Source organism: Carcharodon carcharias, chromosome 17, assembly GCF_017639515.1.
Source record: "Carcharodon carcharias isolate sCarCar2 chromosome 17, sCarCar2.pri, whole genome shotgun sequence".
Lineage (NCBI taxonomy): Eukaryota > Metazoa > Chordata > Chondrichthyes > Lamniformes > Lamnidae > Carcharodon > Carcharodon carcharias.
The window spans coordinates 5,943,081-5,963,416 of NC_054483.1; the positions used below are offsets into that span (position 1 = coordinate 5,943,081).

The following is a 20,336-nucleotide window of genomic DNA, read 5'->3' on the forward strand; positions in this document are numbered from 1 at the left end:
TCTCTCTTTTCAGAAATATGTAATTTTTTTTTTTAATAAACCTGATTTTATGTATTTAAAACAGCTGCTTTTATTGAAAATGAAGAAAAGGAGGGTCGAGTCTGAAAGCTGGCTGATTAGCATAGCCTGTTTGCTTGCTAAGTTGGCTCGTTGGCTTGTTCTGACTCTCCCGGCGTTCACTTGTTCAACTGGTTGTTCAGATTGAATCTGTTGCCCCTGCCTCTGCAGGTAAACATCGATGGGTAACGTGAGCAGGGAAAAAACTGTGGCAGATGGAGTTCAACGTGGGAAAGTGTGAGGCTATTGCTGTCACTGAATCCCCACAATCAACATCCAGGGGGTTACAATTGGCAAACCGGTCAGGCTTTTCCAACAGCCTTGTGGTCACTTTTACTGGTGGTGGAGAATATAACCACTAGGATAGTGTAACCAACTTCTCCCCCAATGCTGACTGGCATTAGTCGTCTATTAATTACATCTAATTGTATGCAGGTGGTGGACATGAACTGGTGATTCATTTGATAGACACAGACTGAAACTGCAGTTATTTGGTTAAGCAGTATATGCATATAATGCGTAACTCTGCAAATAAATATAAAAGTGTCAAGATAGGTTCCAGTTCTATCCTTCACCAAGTGATTTTCTGGAATACAACAGGCAAAGAGTGCAAAAGCAAGGATGTTCTAATGAACCTGTATAAAACACTGGTTTGACCTCAACTGGAGTATTGTGTCCAGGTCTGGGTACCACACTTTAGGGAGGAGGTGAAGGAATTGGAGAGAGTGCAGAAAAGGTTCATGAGAGTGGTTCCAAGGAAGAGGGGCTTCAATTGCAGGGAGAGAAGAGAAGGTTGAGAGGAGATGTGCTAGAGGTGTTCAAAACGGTAAGGAGTCTGGATGCAGTAGATCAGAGAAACTGTTCCCATTGATGTTAGAGCGGAGATGAGGAACCATTTTGGTTTTAAGCACCTGAGTTGTTGCGCTGTGGAATACACTGCCTGAAAAACTGGTGAAGGCAGGTTCAACAGTAATTTTTTTAAAAATTGGATAAATACTTGAAGGGGAAACATTTACGGGATGCTGGGAAAGAACAGGGGGTGAGGGGGACGGGATGCAGCTAATTGGACAACACTTCACAAGAGCCAGCATAGACATAATGGGCTGAAGGGCCTCCTTGTGTGGTACAATAATCCTAATGCAATCTATCTGCTTGGCTGTAGCCGTGGAAAGCTGAGGAGAAAATATGGGTGCCAGTGGGAAGCGAACAATGTTGCTGTTTTCTTAATGATGGAGAGGAAGCCCCACACATTATTCAGGTGAACTGCCGGAGAATGTGTTGGAATGAGCTGGGGGAGGTTGTGAGGGTGGGTGACTTTACGGCATGGTGCTAAAATCTAACCGGTTCCCGGAAAAGGAGGTGAGGGGAGTATCACGGTTTTGAGATAGAGCCGCTGTGTCAGGCAGTATTCTGAGGTGGGGGGGTGGGTGGGGGGGAGTTGGAAGCAGTGGCGAGGGGGAGTTCTGTTGGACCCAGACCCTTGTAGGCTACAGCGGAGGTAACTGCGATCCCTTTCCTCGCTGGACCTTAGGGCAGGCTGGGAATGTTGAGGCAGGTGAAGTTAAACGGAATTCATTCAGCGTGATTTGGGATGACTGAAAACGGTGGCCGTTTACACTGGCCAGTTCGCAGTGATGCCAACGCTGGGGAATGTCCGGGGTTTGTAGCATGTTGGCTCGTGCCTAGCACGGAGGATTCGGGAGCAGCTCGGGTCCCTAAGCTTCTTCCTCGAGAGCCGTGCTTAAAAAGGCTTTAAAGTACAGTGGCTGTGGAGTCCGTACTCGCCGAGGCGAATTCTTCTGTTGAAGTGTCTTCGCTGCTCCTGGGGACGGTATGTTCCTCTGTCTTGGCTGTCCCGTTGCATTGTGCCGTTGACCCCTCATTCTTCTCTTCGGCAGGTCCCTCAAACCCGAAGTTTTGAAAGTAACTATTGGAGCATGTTTGCTCTGGCAGTGGCTCTTTGAATTGGCGTTCCTGCAGTAAGGCAACGGTGTTGACGCTTGGCCCTGTAAATAGAAACATAAAATGTGTGATTCAATACCTGACCACAGCTAGGGGGCCCTGTTTCCCTTAGAATATTTAACATGCTTATAGGAAGGTTTTTTTTTAACTTATTCGCTGGATGTGGGCTTCGCTGGCTGGGCCCAGCATTTATAGCCCATCCCTAACTGCCCCTTGAGAAGGTGATGGTGAGCTGCCTTCTTGAACTGCAGCAGTCCATGGGGTGTAGGTACACCCACAGTGCTGTTAGGGAGGTAATTCCAGGATTTTTGACCCAATGACAGTGAAGGAACGGCCGATATGTTTCCAAGTCAGGATGGTGAGTGGCTTGGAGGGGAACTTCCAGGTGGGGGTGTTCCCATGTATCTGCTGCCCTGGTCTTTCTAGATGGTAGCAGTTGTGGATTTGGAAGGTGCTGCCTAAGGAACCTTGGTGAGTTCCGGCAGTGCATCTTGTACATGGTACACGCACTGCTGCTACTGTGCGTCGGTGGTGGAGGGAGTGAATGTTTGTGGATGCGGTGCCAATCAAGTCGGCTGCTTTGTCCTGGATGATGTCGAGCTTCTTGAGTGTTGTGGGAGCTGCACTCATCCAGGCAAGTGGGGGGTATTCCAACACACTCCTGACTTGTGCCTTGTAGATGGTGGGCAGGCTTTGGGGAGTCAGGAGGTGAGTAACATGCTGCAGGATTATTGGGGTGGGATTTTCCGGCCTAACACATCGCTGGGATCGTTTGGCCCTGCTGAAAATCAACGGACTGCTGGCTGGGCTGCAGAATCAACCGGAGCGGATCCCACCACAACAGAACCGGAAAATCCTGGCCCCAACCTCTGACCTGCTCTTGCAGCCACAGTATTTACCCGGCTGGTCCAGTTCAGTTTCTGGTCAATGGTAACCCGCAGGATGTTGATAGTGGGGGATTCAGTGATGGTAATGCCTTTGAATGTCAAGGGGTGAGTGAAGTTTGCTCATCGTTTAAACTCTTCAACAGGGAATACGCACTAAATTTAAGATGCTGACAGGTTCCTTCCTGTCTACCCTATCTATGCCCCTCATAATTTTAAAATTATGATGGGCATAGATAGGGTAGACAGGAAAGATCAATAAGCAGGGAGCATAGATTGAAGGTAAGGGGCAGGAGGTTTAGAGGGGATGTGAGGAAGAATTTTTTCACCCAGAGGGTGGTGGGAATCTGGAACTCACTGCCTGAAAGGATGGTAGAGGCAGAAACCCTCATAACATTTAAGGAGTATTTGGATGGGCACTTGTGATGCCATGGCATACAAGGCTATGGGTTTAGTGCTGGAAAATGGGATTAGAATAGTTAGGTTCTTGTTTAACCAGTGCAGACTCGATAGGCCGAAGGGCCTTTTTCTGTGCTGTAGCCCTCCATGACTCTGAGGTTTCGAGCAAGAGGAACCTGCGAGCCCATGTTCACAGGTCCCTGAAAGGTGGCAGGACAGCTTGATAGATAGTCATAGCATCATTACTGCACAGGAGAAGGCCATTCGTCCCATCGTGCTCATGCTGGAGGGTGGTTAAGAAGGCAGATAGGAGGCTTTCCTTTAATAAGCCGAGGCCTAGCGTATAAGAGAAGGGAGGTGATGCTAGAACTGTTTAAAACTAGGAAGGATGAGATCGCACTAGACAGGATACAGAGGAGATTTACAGAGCAGAGGATGTTGCCAAGACGGAAGAATTTTAGAGATGAGGAAAGAGTGGACAGACTGAGGTTATTTTTTGGAACAGAGGGGAGATTTAATTCAGGTGTATAAAATTGTGAGGGGCTGAGATAGAGTGGATAGGAAGAAGCTATTTCCATTAGAGAGGGCAATAAGCAGGAGGCAGAGATTTAAAGTCATTGGTTATAGGATTAGAGGGGAGTTGAGATTATTTTTTCACCTGGAGGGTGGTGGGGGGAATGGCGGGGGTGGGGGGTGGGGGCGGGGGGGGGGGGGGGGGGGGGCGGGGTCTGGAACTCACTGCCCGACAGGGTGGTCGAGGTAGAAACCCTCATCGCATTTAAAAAGCACCTGGATATGCACCTGAGATGCCCGAAACTACAAGGCAACAGACCAAGTGGTGGAGCGTGGGATTAGGCTGGATGATTCTTTCTCAGCCAGCACTGACACTATGGGCCGAATGCCCTCCTTCCATGCTGTAAGTCTTTATGCTTCTAGCTGCCCTGTATTCACACATTGCGGCGAAAACAGTGAATTCTACAGAGGAACAGCAGGGGGACCTCAAACCTCCATGTCAAACAGCGCCTACAGTAATATCAACTCCACCCCTCAATCATATTCTCTATAGTCCCTCAGCCTTTCTGTTTTGTGGTGGCCCCCATGCTCCACATCTTAGTTCTGATGTTTGATTATAACTGTAAAATGCCAAATGCTTCTAAATATTTCATTTTGACCTTAACCCAACTTCCCCATTCCTCCTTGGAACTCTGGCCAAATTGTAACCTCAACCCCACATTCCTGCCTCCCCCCACCCCCTCCACCCCCCGATAACCTTTCACCCCCTTGTTAATCGATAATCTATCTCGCTCTGCATTAAAAATATTCAAAGACTTTGCTTCCGCTGCCTTTTGAGGAAGAGAGTTGCAGAGACTCATGGCCCTTTGACAGAACAAAAATTCTCCTCACCTCTGTCTTAATTGGGTGACCCCTTATCTTTAAACAGTGGCCCCAAGTCATACATTCTCTCACGAGAGGAAACATCTGGTGGAATTTAGGGCCTGTTGTGATGGGGGGTGGGGCAGTAAAATGCAGCAAGCCAATCAAAGGTCCATTGACTTTGACGGGACTGTAAAATCCCACCGGCATAAAATTCCACCCATCCTCTTCACATCCACCCTGTCAAGACCCCTCAGGATCTTGTATGTTTCAATCAAGTCGCCTCTTACTCTTCTAAACTCCGGTGGATGCAAGCCTAGCCCGTCTAATCTTTGCTTGTAAGACAACCTGTCCAAACCAAGTATTAGTCTAGTGAACCTTCTCTGAACCACTTCCAATGCATTTATATCCTTAAATACGGAGACCAATACTGTACACAGTACTCCGTGAGATCTCACCGATGCCTTGTATAACTGAAACATAACCTCCCTACTTCTGTATTCAATTCCCCTCACAATAAACAATAACATTCTATTAGCTTTGCTAATTACCTGCTGTACCTGCATAGTAACCTTTTGAGTTTCATGCACTGGGACACCCAGATCCCTCTGCAATCTCTCACCATTTACATAATGCACTTCTGTTTTATTCCTCCTGCCAAAATGGACAACCTAAAATGGAAGTTGTATTTGAATAGGGAAAGATTATGTCCTCTGGTCGGGACTGAGGGGCTATTGAAATACTCATATTGAGGACAGATTTCCGTACAGAGACCTGCCAGAGGACAGAAAGCTTTGGCATGGATACGCATTTCATAGAACGGTTGCAGCACAGAAAGAGGCCATTCAGCCCATTGTGTCCAACTCACTCAACCCCACCTCGCCACACCACCTCCCCACCCCCTCCCCCACCCCCCAACCTTTTCCTGGTAGCCCTGCAATTCATTTCTCTTCAGATAATTATCCGACTCAAGATCCATTGAATCAGCAATCCCTTTCAGGAAGCAGACCCTGGATCATTTAACTTTTAAAGGTGGTTTAAAGTTGCTGCCTTTGGAGGTCTGTTTGCTCGTTTGGTCCTGTTCAACCTGGACAAGGTTGTGGTGATGTTGGTACTCACCAAAGTAGCTGAGGAGCACTGGCAGGAAGACAAGGCCATGAACCAGACCCAGTAAGGTGATCACCAGATTGAGGCGGAAGAAGAAAACCTGGATGAGTTGTGACTGAGCAAAGTACAAGACAATAATTCCAGGAAGATTCGTCATAGCGACACCTGCAAAGACCTAGGGAACAAAATCAAGCCATCGAAAAGGTGAGTGCCATTGTACCTTCAGCCTTGGTGATAAAACCTTCTTCATTAATACATAGAGCAGTCGCTTGGTAGTACAGAACTTGAGAATCTTGTTGAAAGGAGACGCGTTGCTGAAGCTTTTCATCTTGCAGTCATCAGGACAAAAACGAGAAAGCCAAATTTCAAACAATCACAACAATTTATACTGCAGGAGAATAGGGTGCTGATTGGTCAGGAAACTGACCGAGGAGTTGCTGTGGAGAAAGCAATGGGGAACTATAGACTCTCCAGGCCCTCAGATAATTCAAAAAAAGCGCAAGGCTTGAACATATTCCTTTTGTTTGCAGAGAACGGGTCCCTGTTTATGAACGTATGTTGCTCCTAACAGATGTAAATGATCCAAATATGAGCTTGACAGATTATTTTAAATGCATGTTAATGTAGTTATTAGTGCACACAGGACATTTGGCTTTCTTGTGTTTGTCCTGATGAGTGCAAGACAAAAAGATTCAGCGTATCTCTCTTTTCAGCATAGAACAATTTCTCCAGTTTCATGCAGTTTTATATACAAGGGGCTCACACACTTCTAATTGCTAATCTTTAACCCTATGGGTGACAACTGTTCACCCGCCAGTCAAAACGTCCCTACTAATCACTGCTCCTGTCTTGGCTTTGGTTGTGGGCTCAAGCCCCACTCTAGTGATATAAGTGTCAGTAAAATGTAAAATCTAGACTGACACTTCAGTGCAGCACTGAGGGAGTGAACAAATATGCTAGTGCTTTGTGTGTTGGGCTATCTATGATTCAGAGACAACTGGCACCTCAAAGCACTGGAGAAGTCCCACCCGCATTGCTTTTGCAAGATCCTCCAAATCCGGTGGTAAGAGAGCCAGTTAGCAGCATCCTGTCTCAAACCATCCTGTCCACCATTGAGCGCTAATCACTCAAAAGCAGCTCCGCTGGGTGGGACATGTCGTTCAAGTGTCTGACACTGAACTCCCGAAGCAACTGCTCTACTCGGGACTCAGTCACTGCAGGAGAGTCCCAGGAGGAAACGCTTTAGGGATGTCCTTAAAGCATCCCCGAAGAGGTTAAGCACCCTCACCGGCTCACGGGAGACCCTGGCTTGTGACCGGCCGAAATGGAGAAGCTCATTCGGGAAGGCAGTGGACACATCGAGGGACTTTGTCGGGAACGTGCAGAGGTGAAGTCGAGGTGTCGGAGGGAGCGAACAAACCTCCAAACAGCCCATCGACCCATCGACCCTTCAAACACCTCCTGCCCCACACGTGGCAGAGTCTGCAGATCCCACGTTGGATTTATCAGCCATCTCAGAACCCATCGAACCGGAGTGGGAGCAAGTCATCCTCGATCCCGAGGGGCTGCCTCGGAAGGGGAAGGACCATCTGACCGTTTGGCTCTACGCTTTGCCCGAGTGTCACGCATGATGCACACGTGGCCCGCTCCCCCAAGACGCTGCGCTGCGCCCCCTGCTGCCCACGTGCCATACGTACCGCGCTTCCCATAGTGGCGGTGGCTTCCTTGGCCCGTTCCGCTTTGTTGCTCTTGGTGCTGACAGCAAAGGACCGCGTGAGATGAGAGACAAATTCCACAGACATGCCAACGGCCTGGGGCGGGGAGCAACAGACATCGAATTAGACCTCGACGCGAGAGGCGGGCGCAGAGTGGACGCTGGCCGTCTGGCTGTAAACAGGCAGAGCCGGCAGTGCCAGTCACTTCCTCACGGAGCGCGGGTAGGGAGGGAGGGGCTCCTGGGGTCCAGCGAAAGGAGCATGGCAAACGGGCAAGGTGGCAATTTATAAAGCTACGCTCTGCCTGGAAGATTACCAAACCTCTTCAATGCTACCTTAAAGGCAACTTTCTAAAACTGCCCCTGCCCTCTGTTCCTCTTCAGCCTGTTGACGAATTAAAACCTTCACTGCAATTTAGTGGATGGGCTAAGGGTTTTCTCAATTTCGTTGTGAATGCAACCGAAACCCTTTTCTTCGCCAGAGACGAGACGCTGGTTTGATTGGAGTCTGAAAACTGTGCAAGCTACACACTGTTGGCCGCTGGCCAGCAAAGCCAGATGTGCACAGTGAGCGGGTAACCACATGTACAGCCGCAAAACACTGAGTTGTCTTCCGACAGCGTTAGTGATGCCAGCTCCTGCGCACGTGAGGAACGTTGGCTCTTTTGGCAACAGGTTTTAAATGCGGATTAAGACGTACCCTTCCAGGATAAAGGAGCGCATCTGTCCCAGGATTGCTCAGGGTCAATGCTGTCCGCTTCCGCACCGATGCCTGTGTTTGTTTCATTTCTCTAGGGTGTTGATTATTTGAGGCGTACAAATGTAATTAGCCCTGGCTTGAAATCTTTGGAAGGCTATGAGATTTACCAGAAAGGTTCCAGGGTTGAGGGGTTTTAGTTCCAAGGTTGGGTCGGAGAAGCTGGGGCTGTTCTCCTTGGAGCTAAGGAGATTGAGGGGAGATTTGATAGAGGTGGACAAGATTCTGACGGGTATGGATAAGGTAGACAAAGAGAAGCTGTTCCCATTGGCTGATGTGCAAGGACTAGGGGGACACAGGTTTAAGGTTTTGGGTGAGAGATACTGGGGGGATGTGAGGAAGAATTTTTTTACACAGAGAGAGGGAATGAGCTGGAACTTGCTGCCCACGAGGGTGGGGGGCGCGGAGACGATGACTGATTTCAACAGGAAATTGGATGGGCCCTTGAGGGAAATAAACTCCCAGGGATAGGGGGATAGAGCAGGGGGAATGGGACTGACTGGATTGACCTACAGAGAGGCAGCATGGACTCGATGGGCCGAATTACTTCCTTCTGTGCCTTAATAACCCAATGACTTCCATTTACAGTGAAGCGCCTTTGTGGGAGGGGCTGACGAGGCACTTTAGTTGCAGCTAAGTAGATCGTCCTGAAGTCGGACTCTTACCGTCACCAGGTTGATGAGGGACACAGCATTGAAGTCGATGCTCCACAATGTCATCACACCCACCGTGTCCACAATGATCATGACAATTGTGATCAGGTTCAGGAAGCCCGAATGAATGTCCATCCCCAGCAGGATACAGCAGACCACAAACGTTGGGATCAGACATAGGCCAATATTAAAAATCCCCTCGTTCACTACAGTCAGATACTGTTCATAGTATACATACGTGATCCTGTAACCCAGAGAAAACCTTGTTCAGTAGTTGTCCACAGTCTTTTTTTTTCAATTCATTCACAAGATGTGGGTGTCACTGGCTGGGCCAGTATTTATTGCCCATTCCTAATTGCCCCTTGAGAAGGTGGTGGTGAGCTGCCTTCTTGAACCGCTGCAGTCCATGTGGTGTAGGTACACCCACAGTGCTGTTAGGGAGGGAGTTCCAGGATTTTGACCTAGCAACAGTGAAGGAACGATGATATATTTCCAAGTCAAAGATGGTCAGTGACTTGGAGGGGAATTTCCAGGTGGTGGTGTTCCCATCTGTCTACTGCCCTTGTCCTTCTAGATGGTAGTGGTCATGAGTTTGGAAGGTGCTGCCTAAGGAGCCTTGGTGAATTCCAGCTGTGCATCTTGCAGATGGTACACACTGCTGCCGCTGTGCATTGGTTGGTGGGGGGAGTGAATGTTTGTGGATGGGGTGCCAATCAAGTGGGTTGCTTTCTCCTGGATAGTGTCAAGCTTCTTGAGTATTGTGGGAACTGCACTCATCCAGGCAAGTGGGTACTATTCCATCACACTCCTGACTTGTGCCTTGTAGATGGTGGATAGGCTTTATGGAGTCAGGAGGTGAGTTACTCATCGCAGGAAGACTAGCTTCTGATCTGCTCTTGCAGCCATATTATTTATATGGCTAGTCCAGTTCAGTTTCTGCACAACGCACAAGGCACAAGTCAGGAGTGTGACGGAATACTCCCCACTTGCCTGGATGAGTGCAGCTCCGACAACACTCAAGAAGCTCGACACCGTCCAGGACAAAGCAGCCGACTTGATCAGCACCCCATTCTCAAATATTCAGTCTCTCCACTACTCACACACAGTGTGTACCATCTACAAGATGCACTGCCAAGGCGCCTTCGACAGCACCTTCCAAACCCACAACCACTAGAAGGACAAGGGCAGCAGACACATGGGAACACCACCACCTGCAAGTTCCCCTCCAAGTCACTCACTATCCTGACTTGGAAATATATCGGCCGTTCCTTCACTGTCGCTGGGTCAAAATCCTGGAACTCCCTCCCTAACAGCACTGTGGGTGTACCTACACCACATGGAGCAGTTCAAGAAGGCAGCTCACCACCACCTTCTCAAGGGCCATTAGGGATGGGCAATAAATGCTGGCCCAGCCAGCGACACCCACATCCTGTGAAAGAGCAGACAGCGCTACCAAGGACCGAAGTGGTCAGGGCACAGCTTTTAACTGAGGCATGTAGGGTGATTAAGTTATCAAAGATAAATGTAGATAATTCAAAATGGTGTTTCGAATGTGTAGTCCTCTTTACCTTCTTAGGAAAGTCATGGAAGTCCAAGCCAATTAAAAGGACACAGAGACTTTACATAACAGCTCCCCAACACTAGAAACTAAGCAATCCCAACGGAGGAACACCTAGGTTAGTGTGGATGCTGTTGTGCATTTTTTATCTCAGATTATGCAAAGATGAAGCTGGTTTCCGTGCATGTAACAGGTTTTATTTACAGTGCTTTTAAATGTCTGCTCCATGCTTCAGCTCTGGCTTCCAGCCCTTTCTGCAGTATGTTTACTTTCCTCTGAGTCCACACCGAGGTGTAACTAATCAAGCACAGGGAGCATCAATAAACAGACTCACACAATCAAACATGGAAGAAATGAACACTACCACCACCTTGTTGTTAGTGACACGTCAGTGATAGAATGGAGGGTGTTACCAAGATGCTAAACACTCAATTTGTTAAATGAACGGCTCTAATCTTGAACAAAAACTTACGTGTAGGGGAAGACTTCAAAATTTGGATCCGTTCCAGGGATTTTCCTCATGCTCTCGGTGATGTTGTCGGTGAGCTGACGGGCTATTTTCAGAGCTGCAGTGTATTCCAGGGAGTTTTTCAGAGGTGTGTGATAGGCCATGAACCTGGAGGCTGGTTAACAACACAGGTTATACCGACCTTATACTGTTCCTGTTTAAGATTAACAATGAACGCAGCTAACTTCCCCTTCTGGGAATGAGAAACACTGAAGATTTACGACAAAGAAGCAGGCCCTTCGGCCCATCATGTCTACGCTGGGAGTAGGGCAGGAGTCACTGTCCCTTGAAGTGAATCTCAAAAGCTGTCACATCTCTCACATAGGAGGTCAAAAAAACATTCCAAACGCTCAAAACCAAGCGCAGGAAGTGCTGGAAACGTGGAGCTGAACAGGGAATTTTTAAAAAATTATTCATTCACAGGCCAGGGGGCTTCACTGGTTAGGTCAGCATTTATTGCCCCTCCCTAATTGCCCCTTGAGAAGGTGGTGGTGAGCTGTCTTCTTGAACCGCTGCAGTGCATGTGGTGTAGACACACCCACAGTGCTGTTAGGGAGGGAGTTCCAGGATTTTGAACCAGTAACAGTGAAGGAACAGCCGATATATTTCCAAGCCAGGATGGTGAGTGGCTTAGAGAGTGATGTTCCCATGCATCTGCTGCCCTTGTCTTTCTAGATGGTAGTGGTTGTGGGTTTGGAAGGTGCTGTCTAAGGAGGATTGGCGAGTTGCTGCAATGCATCTTGTAGATGGTACACACACTGCTGCTGTGCATCGGTGGTGGAGGGAGTGAATGTTTGTGGATGGGGTGCCAATCAAGCAGGCTGCTTTGTCCTGGATGGTGTCAAGCTTCTTGAGCGTTGTGGGAGCTGCACTCATCCAGGCAAGTGGGGAGTATTCCATCACACACCTGACTTGCGCCTTGTAGATGGTGGACAGGCTTTGGGGAGTCAGGAGGAGAGTTACTCACCACAGGCTTCCTAGCCTCTGACCTGCTCTGGTAGCCACAGTGTTTATATGGCTCGTCCAGTTCAGCTTCTGGTCAATGGTAACTCTCGGGATGTTGATAGTGGGGGATTCAGTGATGGTAATGCCATTGAACGTCAAGGGGTGATGGTTAGATTCTCTCTTGATGGCGATGTTGTCCAGATTGGAGTGTTGCTATTCCAATACTGGTATTTTCCACTATCCCTGTTTTTATTTTGTCCTCAACATCATTGGACACAAACACGCAGAATCATTTTGCTATAACTTAATGTAGTCCCAATACTTACCCAGAATCTCACCATGCTCGCCTCTTTTCACCGAGTTTCCATAAGCTCCCAAGCCTCTGAAAAGAAAAGTATTTCCTTAAAGCAAGTGAAATGTGTTACAGGAAAATGTGAAATGACAAAAGGCCGATTTTAATTTTCTAAGCCTGCTTAATCCACCATAGTTGTTTTAAAGTTAACCTGACTTTGTCCTTGAGCTGTATTGTAAGTCTGATGTGGAACGTATATCATAAACATCAAGAGCATTGCAATTGTATCGAGGCGCCTCAGAATGGGACAGAGAAGAATTCTATTGCTAAAAAACAAAAAACTGCGGATGATGGAAATCGAAAACAAAAACAGAATTACCTGGAAAAACTCAGCAGGTCTGGCAGCATCGGCGGAGAAGAAAAGAGTTGACAGAAGGGTCATGAGGACTCGAAATGTCAACACTTTTCTTCTCTGCCGATGCTGCCAGACCTGCTGAGTTTTTCCAGGTAATTCTGTTTTTGTTAAGAATTCTATTGCACTTTTTGTAATATTCATTTTGAAACCTTTCAGATTGTGCTTGTACAAAATTCATGCAGAAAGTATATATTTGGAAATAAAAGCCTGACTTGTTTAATACATCAAAGGAGGATTCAGAATTTAGTAAATGGTATATTTTTGTTATAAAGGGATTGGAGTATAAGAATAAAGAATTCTTACTGCAATTATATTGGGGCCTTGGTGACTTCACATCTGGCATTCGGTGCACAGTTTTAGTCTCCTGACGTAAGGAAGGATATACTTGACTTAGAAGGAGTGCAAGACTGATTATTGGGATAAGCGGATTGTCCTATGAGGAGAGATTGAGGTGACTAGGCCTATACTCTCCAGAGTCTTATTGAAAACCTTTAAGGGGTTTGACAGGGTAGACACTGAGAGGTTGTTTCCCCCTGGCTGGGGAATCCAGAACATGGGGCCACAGTCTCAGAATAAGGGCTCGGCCATTTTGGACTGAGATGAGGAGAAATTTCTTCACTCAGAGGGTTGTGAATCTTTGGAATTCTCCATCTGAGAGGGCTGTGGATATCCAGTCATTGAATATATTCATGACAGGGATGGATAGATTTTTCAATACGAAGGGAATTAAGGGGGAGGGAGATGGTGCAGGAAGGTGGAGTTGAGGTAAAAAACGATCTTGTTGCATGGCAGAGCAGGCTCAAAGGGTCAAATGTCTGACTCCAGAAACTTTCTAATGCCACAAAATCACAGAATCACAGTGCAGAAGAGGCCCTTCGGCCCATCAAGTCTGCACCGACATGTGAGAAATACCTGACCCATTTACCAGCACTTGGCCCATAGCCTTGAATGTTATGAAGTACCAAGTGCTCATCCAGGTACTTTTTAAAGGATGTGAGGCAACCCGCCTCCACCACCCTCCCAGGCAGCGCATTCCAGACTGTCACCACCCTCTGGGTAAAAAAGTTTTTCCTCACATCCCCCCTAAACCTCCTGCCCATCACCTTGAACTTATGTCCCCTTGTGACTGACCCTTCAACTAAGGGGAACAGCTGCTCCCTATCCACCCTGTCCATGCCCCTCATAATCTTGTACACCTCGGTCAGGTCACCCCTGTCTTCTCTGCTCCAACGAAAACAACCCAAGTCTATCCAACCCTCTTCATAACTTAAATGTTTCATCCCAGGCAACATCCTGGTGAATCTCCTCTGCACCCCCTCCAGTGCAATCACATCCTTCCTATAATGTGGCGACCAGAACTGCACACAGTACTCCAGCTGTGGCCTCACCAAGGTTCTATACAACTCCAACATGACCTCCCTACTTTTGTATCCTATGCCTCGATTGATAAAGGCAAGTGTCCCAAACGCCTTTTTCGCCACCCCACTAACATGCCCCTCTGCCTTCAGAGATCTATGGACACACACGCCAAGGTCCCTTTGTTCCTCAGAACTTCCTAGTGTTATGCCATTCATTGAATACTTCCATGTCAAATTACTCCTTCCAAAGTGTATCACCTCACACTTTTCAGGGTTAAATTCCATCTGCCACTTATCTGCCCATTTGACCATCCCGTCTATATCTTCCTGTAGCCCAAGACACTCAACCTCACTGTTAACCACTCGGCCAATCTTTGTGTCATCCGCAAACTTACTAATCCTACCCCCCACATAGTCATCTATGTCATTTATATAAATGACCAATAATAGGGGACCCAGCACGTATCCCTGTGGTACACCACTGGACACTGGCTTCCAGTCACTAAAGCATCCTTCTGGCATCACCCTCTGTCTCCTACAACTAAGCCAATTTTGAACCCACCTTATCAAATTACCCTGTATCCCATGTGCATTTGCCTTCTTTACAAGTCTCCCATGTGGGACCTTGTCAAAGGCTTTGCTGAAATCCATATAAACGACATCAACTGCACTACCCTCATCTAATTTATTTTGCAACGGAGGTGGAGCCCACTTCATCCGTTGGGGTGGCCCGTCTTCAACTTGAGACATTTACCTCCCTCTCTTATCCGCTGCTGTCAGTATCCCGAAGCCTTGTGCTTCTGAGCTCCCAATCCTGCCTTGCCCACATTCTTTCCTGCTGAGATCAGGAGCAACTCACCCCTTGGAGCACTGAAGCGTTGGAATGTCGTTCAGGAAATTGGGCAGATATTTATTGAACTGTTCCACAGTCGGCCTGATGATGCCACTCTGATTGGATCGCATGCACCTCTTAAAACAGGTCAGCTGAGCTGGGCGAAAGGAAATGGAAGTAGAGTCAATGGGGTTACTTTGAAAGATATGTTGTGATTCTGAACCTCAATTTATGAATCTTGTTGAAAAGAGAGGCATGCTGTTTTCATCTGACACTCATCAGGACAAACACAAGAACACCAAATTTCAAACGCACACAATTTATACTACAAGAGAAAAGGATGCTGATTGGTTGGGTCAGTCAACTCTGATTGGTTGAGGTGTTGCCATGGAGAAAGCAACAGGAACTAGAGTCTCCCTGAGCTCCCAGGCAATTCAAAAAGATACAAGGCTTGGATATATTCCTTTTGTTTGCAGAGCACAGGTCCCTGCATATGAATGTATGTCGCTGCGGGCAACATAAACAAGCTGAGTTACGAGCTTGACTGATTATCTTAAATCGGATGTTAGTGTAGCTATTAGCACACTCAGGATTGTTCATCATGTGCTGCCCAATTGTGGAACCACATCTAAAAGTGGATGTTTCGTTTTGGTTTTGCAAGTGTGGGTTGGTTGAGACCTATTCCTAACATGTGAAGGAACGTGTTGCTTGATTCAATCAGCCAATTGTCAGGACTTACAGCCCCCGTACTTGGCATCACACTGGCACGGAAATTCATCCACAATGTTGCTCAGTTATGTGATGGGCAGATTGCCTTTTTGGACTGATGGCAGCATCCTGTTAGTGGGAAAAAAACCGCTCGTGTCACCGCTGGATAGTAGCAGCGTGAGCCGGCCTGCTTCAGTTGGTGGCCCTCATTGATGTTCATGAAGATGAGCTTGGGTAATCTGTAAGTGGCTTGGTGGCGAGTGCAAATAGTTTCCCGTTTTTACCTCTGAGACGGCAAGGGCACTCCATGCATAAGCCTTCATTCTTAAAGCCTAGCCACTTGGGATGTGCATGAGGAAACCCAGCATGTTATCCCATGATGTACAGCGACTTCCCCTTTGAGCTAAAATGCAGAGAGATCAGAAACCTTTCAGGCAAGCATAGGGAGATGCTTGGCTGGGAGTTGTCAATTTTGAAGAGCTTATCTATAAACTGCCTCCCTTCAAAGCGTGGGCGGCTCAAAGGACTCATTGCTCCTTTAACCCGTTAGCACATGTATGAAATATTGTAATAATCATAGAATTATAGAGTGGTTACAGCATAGGAAGAGGCCACTTGGCCCATTGTGTTGTGCTGACTCAGTTAGTCCCACTCCCCCGCCCTTTCCCCTGTAGCCCGGCAAATCTTTTCTCTTCAGGTAATAATCCAATTCCTGTTTGAAAGCCATGATTGACCCTGCCTCCTCCACGCTCGCAGGCAGAACATTCCAGATCCTAACCACTCGCTGCGTAAAATAAGGCTTCCCCTCATGTCACCTTTGTGTCTTTTACCAATCACCTTAAATCGGTGCTCTCGATCCTTCCACCAGCGGGAACAATCTCTCCCCATCCACTCCGTCCGGACCTCTCAAGATTTTGAACATTGAACAACTCGTTCCAAACAAAAGCAATCAAATGAAGAGGGTCAATGATCTTACTATTGGTGGCTGGGCAGAATTTGCCAGTGTTGGGTCCAAAGATGTACAGCCGACAGCAACGTGATATCGGATTCAGCCAGTCTATAAAATCATCCACCCATGAGGAAGCAGGGATGGCCATGTAAGACCTGCGGGGGTAAATTAGTTTGAGAACATGAGAGATGGTGGTTCAAACCATTTTAGCTCAGCGTTAAGGTCAGAAAGTGTGTGGGGATTCATGTGGAGCATTAACACTGGCCTGTTAGATAGATAATTGGTTCATTGGAAACTCTGCATGGCAAACCGGTTCAAATGAAACAAGTAATCATAATTCATAACACAGTTATAGACAATCATTAAAATTAAAATACAGTATAAAATAGTAAAAGGATTGCAGTGATGAATATACCAAGTATTTTAATACATTGTGAAATGCAGGTCTCCTTAATTAACAGAATAGAAATGAAAGCTCTCCTGCACTCTGCATTTTGTATTAAAGTCCATAGATCATGAGATTGAATTCATTAAATTCTCGGTCATCATTCCGAGTGTTATAAAGTAAGGGACTGGGCTGTCTCCCAGTCTATCTGTCCTATATCTTATTTACGGAATGCTGTCTTTTCTCCTCACTTCAATCGCACATTTATTTTTCTGTGGTTGTGGTAAGAGAGAGAGGGGATGGGAGGTGGGGTTCAAGAGTTTTCTAGTGAAGTCCAGACAGAGCTTTTTCTACCTTTCAGCCAGGGGGCTCATATTCAGCTGCTTGTGTCAGACTGGCTTTGTTACGGATGGTCCAGGATCTGTTTTGGTGTTTGTTTCTTTACACTTTGCAGCTTGTTCTCATGTTCTTTCGTGAGTGCAGCGCTCCAAACTGGTGCTGTTCCTCTGATGTACAGAGTCACAGTTATGCATCTCACGCAGGCTTCCAAACACGATAATGTTGCCGTGCAGGATGGGGGGCCTTGTCCTTTCACTCGTTCTTTGAAGGAGCTATCCTATCCCCTGCTCAGAGCGTTTCTAAAACATCGCTTGTCCAAATGTTTACCCTGCTTCTCCTTTCTCAATCTGTTCCAGATACCTTCTTCTAACTTGACATCTGGAAGGGCACCCAGGTACTCTCTGTGTGTAAAAAAGTCTATATCGTCTCGGTTCTTCTGGTGATGATTTTCAAAAGAAAATCGTCACTGAAACCAAAGTAGCAGCAGTGTGTACTATCCACAACTCGCCAAGGCTCCTTCAACACTCAGGAAGCTCGACACCATCCAGGACAAAGCAGCCCACTTGATTGGCACCCCATTCACAAACATTCACTCCTTCCACCACCAACGCACAGTGGCAGCAGTGTGTGTACCATCTACAAGATGCACTGCAGCAACTCACCAAGGCTCTTTAGACAGCACCTTCCAAACCCACGACCTCTAACATCTAGAAGGACAAGGGCAGTAGACGCATGGGATCACCACCACCTGCAAGTTCCTCTCCAAGTCACTCACCATCCTGACTTGGAAATATATCACCATTCCTCCACTGTCGCTGGGTCAAAATCCTGGAATTCCCTCCCTAACAGCACTGTGGGTGTACCTACACCACATGGACTGCAGCGGTTCAAGAAGGCAGCTCACCACCACCTTCTCAAGGGGCAATTAGGGATGGGCAATAAATGCTGGCCCAGCCAGCGGCACTCACATCCCACAATCAAATACATTTTAAAAAAATGAGGTCCCCACTAATCATCAACCAGTGGAAGTAATGATTCATCTACTTACCTCAGGAGTTCTGTGTCTCAGTGAGCAGTGCACTCTGACCTCTGAGTCAGAAGGTTTGGGTTCAAGTCTCACTCGAGCACAAAAATCGACACTGAGGGAATGCTGCACTGTTGGAGAAACCATACCTTAACTCCAATTACTGCCCTTGTTCCATGTTCCTTTTATTCCCTTACCCAATAAGAACGCATCAGTCTCAGTCCTGAAGACTTCAATAGTCCCTCAAAATCCATAGTCGAGAGTTCCAGACTTCCACTGCCTTTGTGACAAAATGTGCTTCTGATTTCAGTCTTGACTCATTTTTTTTAATGCATCCATGGGATGTGGGTGTTGCTGGCTAGGCACTTATTGCCCATCCCTAATTGCCCTTGTTCTGAGGGCATTTTTCTCTTAAAAGAGTCAACCACATTGCTGTGGGTCTGGAGTCTGGCCAGACCAGCTAAGGACAGTAGGTTTCCTTCCCTAAAGGACATTAGTGAACTAGATGGGGTTTTTACAACAATCATTTCATGTTCATCATTGGACTTTTAATTCCAGATTTTTATTGAATTCAAATTCCACCATCTGCTATGGCAGAGATTTGAACCCAGGTCCCCAGAGCATTGCCCTGGGACTCTGGATTACTAGTCCAGTAACAATACCACTACACCATCACCTCCCCAATTGCAGCTCTAATTTTAAATTAAGCCCCTTGCCTCAAGTTCCCCCACTCAAAGAACTAATTTCTTTCCTTCTACCTACTTAAATCTTTTTAACAATTTAAATATCTCAATTAGGTCACCCCTCACTCTCCTCACCTCAAAGCCTCTGCAACCTCAGAATTTAACAATGGAGCATAATTTAACCTGCATAGTGCAGAAAAGAGAGGCATGTTGCCAAAGCTTTTCATCTTGCACTCATCAAGACAAAGGCAAGAATGCCAAATTTCAAACAATCGCAACAATTTGTACGACAGGAGAAAAGGGTGCTGATTGGTTGGCAAGTTGATTGGCTGAGGTGTTGCCATGGAGAAAGCAACAGGGAACCATAGGCTTCCCAATTCCCTGGGTAATTCAAAGGAGCCGCAAGGCTTGAGCATATTCCTTCTGTTTGCAGAGAATGGGTCCCTGCGTATGAACGTATGTCACTTGTAGCAGGTATAAATGAGCCACATTACCACCGCAACTGGTTTAACCATTTAAGCTCTGCTATAATCATGGGTGAACTGCACCCCCTTTCCAAGGCCATTATATCCTTCCTGAGGTAGGGTGCCCCAGAGCTGAACATAGTCACTCCAGATCTGACCTCAGGACTCCAGGTGTGAGTGCCGTGCTCCAGATGTGACTATGGTAAAGTTACACGGCACGCATACCGTGTGGGTAAAGTAAGAGCAATACACTGGAGGTTTTAGTGCATGAAAGAAGCATTCACCTTAAACCCAATGCTACTCACTCTTGAGGGAAATCAGTGGCGTACTGGATCTTCTGCGTCATGGAGTTATTGTCGCACCCCACACTGGAGCAGATGCCATTCATCCCATCGACCGTCGAGAAGTTATATCCAGCGGTGGTGACAAAGTATATCGGAACACCCACCTCAAAGTACTTGTTCAGGGCAGCAAAGTACTTCAGCATGTACGAGTCCTAATGGGGCAATAACATAAGGAAAGTTTTGATCAGGCCACAAGGCCACATCATGCGTGACATTTCATTTTAAAGTGGATCGTGGATTAGTGAGGGCCTTGCAGAACTTGGGTCATTGACTGTGTTTGAGCCTGTGGGGGTGTTGGGGTGTAAAGCGGGTGCCTATGGGTCCAATGTGGTGGCCGTTCTGCCCACCCCCTTCAGGCCCGCTATTTCGTAGCATGGTTATCGTCCAGAAAGAGGCCATTCAACCCATCATGTGAGTGCCCCTCCCCTGCCTTCTCCCCGTAACCCTGCACATCCTTCCTTTTCAGATAATAATCCAATTCGCTTTTGAAAGCCCCAATTGAACCTGCCCCCTCCACACTGTCAGGCAGCTCATTCCAGATCCTAACCACTCACTGCATGAGAAATTTTCTCCTCATGTCTCCATTGCTTCTTTTACCAATGGCCTTCAATCAGTGCCCTCTGGT

The 20,336-nt window shown here is 47.1% G+C and overlaps 1 protein-coding gene across 1 annotated transcript in view; it reads right to left on the reverse strand.

Annotated features, from left to right (window-relative positions):
* Positions 1-359: 359 nt before the first annotated feature.
* npc1l1 (NPC1-like 1) overlaps positions 360-20,336 on the reverse strand; it is a 37,929-nt gene continuing 17,952 nt past the window's right edge. The window contains exons 11-20 of the mRNA XM_041210207.1: positions 19,673-19,863; positions 16,500-16,627; positions 14,843-14,972; positions 12,245-12,300; positions 10,938-11,088; positions 8,920-9,151; positions 7,481-7,594; positions 5,796-5,958; positions 1,839-2,063; positions 360-643 (exon numbers count right to left, since the gene is read on the reverse strand). Coding sequence (XP_041066141.1) covers positions 360-643; positions 1,839-2,063; positions 5,796-5,958; positions 7,481-7,594; positions 8,920-9,151; positions 10,938-11,088; positions 12,245-12,300; positions 14,843-14,972; positions 16,500-16,627; positions 19,673-19,863 — 1,674 coding nt within the window. The remainder of the gene's footprint in view (positions 644-1,838; positions 2,064-5,795; positions 5,959-7,480; positions 7,595-8,919; positions 9,152-10,937; positions 11,089-12,244; positions 12,301-14,842; positions 14,973-16,499; positions 16,628-19,672; positions 19,864-20,336) is intronic.